At 47.8% G+C, this 7,540-nt stretch overlaps 1 protein-coding gene across 1 annotated transcript; it reads right to left on the bottom strand.

Moving 5' to 3' along the window:
• Window positions 1–409: 409 nt before the first annotated feature.
• On the bottom strand, window positions 410–2,453 carry Gjd2 (gap junction protein delta 2). Its single transcript, XM_050132708.1, has 2 exons — window positions 2,383–2,453; window positions 410–1,304 (listed from the first exon to the last, which is right to left on the bottom strand). The coding sequence occupies exons 1-2, from the start codon at window positions 2,451–2,453 to the stop codon at window positions 410–412; spliced, it is 966 nt and encodes a 321-aa protein (XP_049988665.1).
• Between the last annotated feature and the right edge of the window lie 5,087 nt (window positions 2,454–7,540).

The raw sequence follows: 7,540 nt of genomic DNA, 5'->3' as shown, positions 1-7,540 counted from the left end.
GCAGCCCAGGATAAAGGGATGTGCTGAGATGGGTCACAAATTTTATATCAATGAGTAGTTGACTCATGCCATTCACCAGAATACAGAGCTCAGCAGAGCTAAGTCTTGCTTGGCAGTTGCGCCAGTCCACTATCGTCTGGAGCAGGAAGGGCCATTAAAGAGAAAGGCCCAAGGAAGTCCAGCTCAGTCATCTTGTTATGCTTCCCAATTGTCTCTGTAGAACTGATCGATGGTGTGAGATGTGATGGCAGTTCTACCTTTTTTCTGTGCTGAAGAAGACCCCTTCATATCTGCATCTTAGACCTTGACAGTGAGCATCACAGAAGTGAGGGCAGTTCTGCTCCCCTCGAGCCATCATCTGCCTTGGGGCTCCTCGCCACTCAGCAGGCCTTCGCCAAACCTGCCTTTTTCACACATAGGCAGAATCACTGGACTGAGTCCTGCCGAAATTGGGAACACTGACTCGAGGCAGGTCTTTGTTACGTATCTCATAGACTGACTTTCTCTTGGCCTGGGCCCCCCGGACAGCCAGTTTGATCTTGCGCCATCCCAGATGGTTCAGTTCAGCCAGATTGAGCACCACACAAATGCCGCTCACAGCAAACATGAACACCAGAAAGACTGTCTTCTCAGTAGGTCTAGACACATAACATTCCACCTCCTTGATGCAGGGGTATCTGTTACACTCATACAACCCTGGGACACTGAAGCCATATAGAAAGTATTGGCCCACCAGAAACCCAATCTCCAGAGCATTTCGGAATACCACTTGGATGATGTAGAAGCGGGAGATACCTTCCTGTCTTCGGAGCTTGGACCTTGCTGCTGTGCGCAGCCCTGACGGGTGTGGAGTCAGCTCTTTAACCTCTAAGCAATCTGGTTCTGTCTCCTTGCTGGTGTTCTCTGTGTTCTGCAGCACCCCGTTCACAATGGCATTTTGCAACTTCTTATCTTCTCGCTTGCTCCCACCACTGCCCCCGACCCCAGTTCCTCCAGGTCCCCCTATAGACTCAGTGGGGTCTCTGTCCAGGGCTAGGAAGACGGTAGAGTACCGGCGTTCTCTCTGCTTGGCCGACTGATGCACTGAATAGGTGATGAAACAGAGACTGGGGGTGCACACCATTATGATCTGGAAGACCCAGTAACGGATATGGGAGATGGGAAAGGCGCGGTCATAGCAGGCCTGGTTACAGCCGGGCTGCAGGGTGTTGCACACAAACATGGTCTGCTCATCATCGTACACCGTCTCCCCCACAATGGCCACAATGAGTATCCGGAAGATCACCACCACAGTCAACAGGATCCTGAGCAGAGGAAAAGGAGGGGGGAGAGAGGTTCTCATAGGCTAAGTCACTAATGGCAAGTCCCTGATCTTTACTTTTTCAATGTTTACCGGTCCTTGGGCGAGGGAGCTGTCCACCCTTGGGTGGTACTGAACTGAGAGCCTGGAAAACAACTTTATCTCTTTTCTGTTTTGGGGCTGGTAAGCCTGGTATACTTCATATTACAAAGATCTCCCCTCTGCAGAATTTCACACACTTTTAATGGTCCTTTTGTAATGTGTCTATTTCAGCTTTATATGAAGACTGTATAGAGACTCTAAGTACATCTTTACTCTGGCCAATGCAAGCAAAATCTTTTACAGAGGATGTGTGTTTGAGGGTCTACACATGGGGTGAGTATTGAGCCCTACATGTGTAAGTCCTAGTCTCGACATATAAAAACCTAATTGCCCATAGAAACAGTTATGAACGCAAAATTCACATGTCTATATACATAAATAGATAGCTGCAGGTAGATATAAATATGAATAAATAAATATATATCCATGTACATACATATGTGTATATATACATAATATAGATATAACTACCCACCAAAAGAAGCCAGCTCTGTGTGTGTCTCTCTGGCATTAAGTTTTACCGGAGGACAAAGTCTAGCTTAATAAATATCTGTTAAAGAACGATGCATCTGCTGTGATGAGCAAATCCATCTCCCCACTTGCCCTTCTCTGTCCAAATGCAATTCTGCCTTCCTTGTAGAATCTATTTAGGGAACCAGATGGAGACTGGCGCTGACTCTGGAGAGAGGGGGTACCAGGACTGAGTCCACAAGTCCTTTTCTGATGACGGAAGCTTGAACCCCTTCCCCCTGTGGTGCTGTATAGAGAAAGTATGGGGGAGCTGGTCAGGAGTAACTGGAGGAGGGGGGCGTCACTGGGCTTTGGGTAATCCCTTAATGCAGGCAACACTGGCACTTGGACAGAGGATGGGGAGGAGGAGACAGAGGGCCGGCTAGGGGTCTGGGGGTCCTTAGAGATAGGAGAAGGTATTCCCAAGGGCCGCCCGACGGGCCCACTGACGGCTGGCTCGGTGCCCTTACCTCCCGATCATAGTGGAGTGCTGCTGCACCGCGGCTTCCAGCAGCCTCTCCAAGATGGTCCATTCCCCCATCGCTGTGCATCCGGAGGCAGCAGACAAAGACTGGGCAGTACCGGGCACGTTCCTGGTCCTGGCCCCTCCCCGGGCCGCACCTCCTGACCAGGAGCGAATTGCCCCCCAATTTATGAAGCAAACAAAAAAATCTTTCTTTAAAAAAAAAAAATCCACGAGCCCCTCCCCCTTTTATTGCACTTGAAAAGGGTGAGTAAAGGGAAAGCAATCTAAGCGCGTCCGGACCAATGGGGCTCTTGGCGCGGTGCGGAGGAGCTGACCAGCACCTAGCTGCCGTCCGGGGGTCAGGTGGACTCCCGCAGTCTTCCGGCGAGGGGCGGGGCTGGGTGGCAGCGTGCAGGTGGCCGAGCTCCTGCCCGCGGGAGACCGGTCTCTGCGCCGCCTTCCCGGCGATCTTGCAGTCTGAGGGAGGGTCGGCGCACCGTCCCCGGTGCCTGTCACTGGAGCGGGCACCTGGCGCTCCCGCTCTGCTGCGGCGCGCAGTGCTGGCTGCGGGGCTGGGGAATCCGCGGCCACCGCCTCTAATCCGCCCTTAAGTAGTCTCCGCCTGCGTCACGCCAGGTCGGCGGAGGGGAGCAGAGCGCGGCGTGCCGCTGTCGCCGAGCGTCGGAGCCCGAGGGGCCGCGGCCGCGCGCCGCGGGGGGTTGGGAGGGAGGAGGAGACGGTCTGGAGTCCCCCGCTGCGCCGGGGCTGGGGACATCAAGGACTGCAGCGCCCCTCGGGGCTTCTGGGGCTCCCAGGTAACCTCACCTGGCCGCCGGCCTCCCGCTAGAGGAGCAGACTCGTAGGTGAGTGAGGAGGGAACCGAGTAGGTAGGTAGCTTAGCGGGTCCCCGCCTGTCCCTCACCTTTAGCTTTGGGCCTTCCGTAGCACCACTGAGATTCCTTTTCCAGATCCTGGTGCTGGTTGGGGGAAGGGCTCTTCTTAGCCCTTACCGGGAGAGGACAGCCTCCGGCGGGAGTGCTGCAGAGGGTCCTGGCTTCGGTGAGTTGATCAGGAGTGAGAAAGATCTGCTGAGACTACCTGCTGGCTGACGCCTAACTGCAGGTGTGGAGGTGTTCTGAGCGTGAAGGTCTGGGTACAAAGTATTTGCCAACCAAACAGGTGCCTAGCAGCGAGTCAGTGGGCTGGCCACGATAAGTTCCCATTTCTCCCTGCACAGATTAGGAGGCTGCCTTTTCAGTTGCACGTAACTGATGGGAGCAGGGGGTACTTTTCAGGTTAGCACGGTCCAGCCTGAATTTTAAGAACCAGTATTCATCTAGCGAAACAGCAGCTCACAGTCTCACCCGCACCCCCCCCACACACACACTCCCTCCTTATTGAGCCTTTGCTTTTCTTCCTCCCTCAATGAGCAGATTCTAGAATCGGTTTTTTAAATTTACATTTTTGTTGTCACTTCCCTCTACAGCGCCCACTTAATTGGTCCCAGGAAAATTGAAATAATCACGGCAGGCTGCCAATTAGCCGAGGGTCAGTTTTAGGAGACATCAAAGTTGGGGGTGTTTCACATAAATACCCAAAGCACAGTGAGTAAGGACGTGTCGTCTTTTCAAAGATCTGACTGGGAAGGGGTTGCTAGCTGGTCTTAGGAATATAGTGCAGCCGTAATTACCCACAGGGAGCACACACATATGTGCATTACATAAGTTACACTAGGATGTGCTTTGACTCTAGAACAATTGAGTCAGTTGGATACCAGGTGGCCCTGAGACTGGGAGGAAAGATGCAGAGTCGAGCCTGGAGTCCCCACACATCCTATTCTGCATGCATACTGCTTACAGATGGAACCCAAGCTTGAGCATCAGTGGCATGACTGCACCAAGGTTGTCTCTTGGGGCTGACACTCTTAGTCCAGGGAAGCCGATCTTCACGGACAGTAGTGAAGGAGTTCACCAGAGATGGAGAAATATGTAGGGTATAAAGGGAATGCTACCGTTAAGGCAGGGGCGGCTTCACCCTCCTGGCAGAAAAATATGCACAAGAATGGAAATAGAAAGAAAAATTTTTTTTCCAGTTGGCTAACAGATGGATGGTGATTCCCTCATCTCAGACGTGATGCACATTTTCTTTGCTCCCTTGAGTCCCCGTATTTCATCCATGGCAGATGTTTTTGGAGTAAAGAAACATAGGGAGGAAATGAATGAGAAAGCACCAAGGGCGATCTCATTAACAACCTTTAAATGCCCCCTAATAAGCTACATAACTCAAAGTCGTCTTCTGTGCTTAGGTCTTGCCAAACCTTTACAGATAGTAAGTATAATGCAAGTTTCAATCACTAGGCTATGACGGAATTGTTAATCAGCAGTTTATTATTTTTAAATATGTTTCAGTATGACACATGGAAGACACACATGTACCATTGGTAGATAAACACTCAAAACACTTCTACGTAGAGCCTATGATATATTAATTACTTTGTTTTTAAAGCTACAAAACTTATTTTTACCATATTTTAAAAACAAGTGTTTTTATTTTATTTATCAAAATTTTAGTTGCTTACTGCACTGCAATAGACAGAAGACGCACAAACCCTAATTTCTGTGTGAAACTGTATTAAAATACAGTTAGGAAATTGAAATTATAGACAGCAAAACTTCCACGGGGCAAAAATAACTGTAGAATATTCATCAATTTAAATTTCATTATTTTAAATTCCAAACTTTCTTATTTTCAGAGATCAAAAGCCTGTCAAGAGAATATGCAAGAGGTGCACAGGTATCTAGAAATAAAACGCACACGTCACTCCAAAGATTGGGACTACAAAATCCAGAAGAGATCCGACTTTTAACTATTTTTATTTTCAGAAATCGTGCATAAGTGGTGTAGCACATCTCTGTTCCCCTTCCTCTTTTGAGCCCAATCTACTCTATTTTCAATGAATAATTTGTCTTGATTGTTCTGCATTAAATATAAAGAGGTTTTCTATACAGCTGGACAACTCTGAGTTTCCTCGGGGCATTATTTCATCTGGCTGGACTCTGACTTCTCAATTCCTCTCTGATTGTAGCTACTTATTTAAGTCAACTGCAAAGTTCCTCCCATTAATTCTAATTTGAAGATCATTCTATAAGACTAAAGCAAGGGCCTCAGATGGTAAGCAAATATAGGACACATAGAATTAATCTTCGCGTCCAGTAGGCCGCCTGGGTAGATTAAGAATACAGACACCGAACTGCCATACCAGATTGTCAAGTTAAACTCTGTGGAAGTAAGGGTCAAACTCTTGTCACCTAAAATTTGGGTAACATTTACATTCCATGCTTGCTAGTAAGGGAATGAAACCCGGAAGTCAGGAAAGCTCCCCCCATTCTTCACAGATCTGAAAACAGACCTATCTGTGACTTGGTAAGCGAAAGTTCACAGGGACTGTACGTGTTATAGTGAAGGTGGATCTCCTGGCTTTGGGCCTCTTCCTGCACCACAAATCCTTAAGGAATAGAGATCATAATTAATGGCACATAGTTTCTTAGCATACAATGACAAACACGGTGTTCAGAGTCTTTCGGAAGACTGACATAATGTAAAATGGGGAAGACCCTGACCTTTAGAGCGGTTTGGATCATAGAGACGTAGGTACCTGTAGTTATCTAAATCACAATGACTTCTGGGTTTGCTCTCTTTGTGAATCCCCGTCTTAGAAGCTGGCGATGCCCATTGACCAAGCAGGAAAAGCTTTATCTCTGCTGGAAGGAAAAACTAGCAAAGGGTGTGGTAGGGTGTAGAATTAATAGTCTGACCCAGGGATGGAATGCAGAGTTACTAACAATGATAAATATTACTATGTGGGCATGTCTGGATGTGCGCTCATCTTTATATATCCTTGAAACCTCATTTCCTTCAACCACAGGCTCTACATGAACTTGGGAACAATGCAGCTTCAAATATCCGGTAACGGAAATTTCACTAAACTCCATACTCGTAAAAATGAATGTTGTTCTTTTGACCTCTGCTTTACTAGAACACTTGCTATTGGGAGAACAGAGGGCATGTATTCCTCGTGGTCTTTAGCACTGTGGAAATCAAACATTTGTTGCAGGAGTATGGTGAAGACACTCAGGCCAACTAGCTCTTGTGACCTGGGAGGCCGACATGCTCCCTGATTGGAGGCCATCTCACTTCTCCTCTATGATGTAATTGTATTTACGACAGAGAGGAAAAGGGCATCCATTTGGCACATGGGACTCTTAACACATTAGGGGTGGCCTGGATTCCTCGGGGAGAAAGCCTTCTTGCTAACCATTGGTCCCTGCTGTTGTCTTCTCCATTCTTTGCCTCCTCGCTGTGGTCCTGGCACTTGCTAAACTAACCCAGGGACTGCTGCAGCAGCAAAGCTTAGGCTGCAGCATCAGCAGCATCAGCAAGGTGGCCTTGGAAAGCTGATCAGAGCCCCACATGCATCTCTCCTGGGAAGCACAAACATCTGCAGCCTCCCAGGATCTGTGTGATGGGGAAGACTCTAATTCTGTTTGGGATTGGTCTCAGGGTTAAAGTCTTTCACATTTCATTCACGAGCAGAGTTCACTGAGATTCACTTCCCCCAGTGGCCTGCATGCATCTGTTCACCAGTGAGAACATCAAATTGCCTTCTGAAGGGATAAAACTAACTTGTCTTAGGAGACTTAAAAGCACATAAATGGCGAGTGGAATTTACTCGTTGGTGCAAAGTGACGTCTCCCTTTTTATCTTTTGTGTTTCTTCCATATGTTTAAATCTCAGCCCAGATTTTTAGGGAAACGCTTGCCTTGAGAGATGCACAAAATTTACTGTCTCAAAGGGGAATAAAGCTGTGCAACCCACTGATCATAAACAGCCCTAAATATGGCCAGAATCTGCCGCCATCCATGAGCCCAAATTCCAAACTGCGACTTAGCCTCAAGAAATCGTGTTTCTGATGGTCAAATCTACCATCTTCCTCCTGCTAGTCCTTTGAATAAAGAGAATGTACATAAAAAAAAGTACAAATTCCCCATTTCTCATTCACCTTGTATATAAAAAAAAATACCTTGTGCAGTAATGTCTCAGGGATTAACGCAATATGACATTGTGACCAAGGCAGAAGTGTGAAATCACAGCAAATAAACTAA

This window comes from Alexandromys fortis, unplaced genomic scaffold (genome assembly GCF_014885135.2).
Source record: "Alexandromys fortis isolate MF-2015 unplaced genomic scaffold, M_Fortis_MF-2015_v1.1 scaffold_6, whole genome shotgun sequence".
NCBI classification, from domain to species: domain Eukaryota; kingdom Metazoa; phylum Chordata; class Mammalia; order Rodentia; family Cricetidae; genus Alexandromys; species Alexandromys fortis.
The sequence above is the reverse complement of the archived record's forward strand: the minus strand, read 5'-3'. Positions and strand labels throughout refer to the sequence as shown.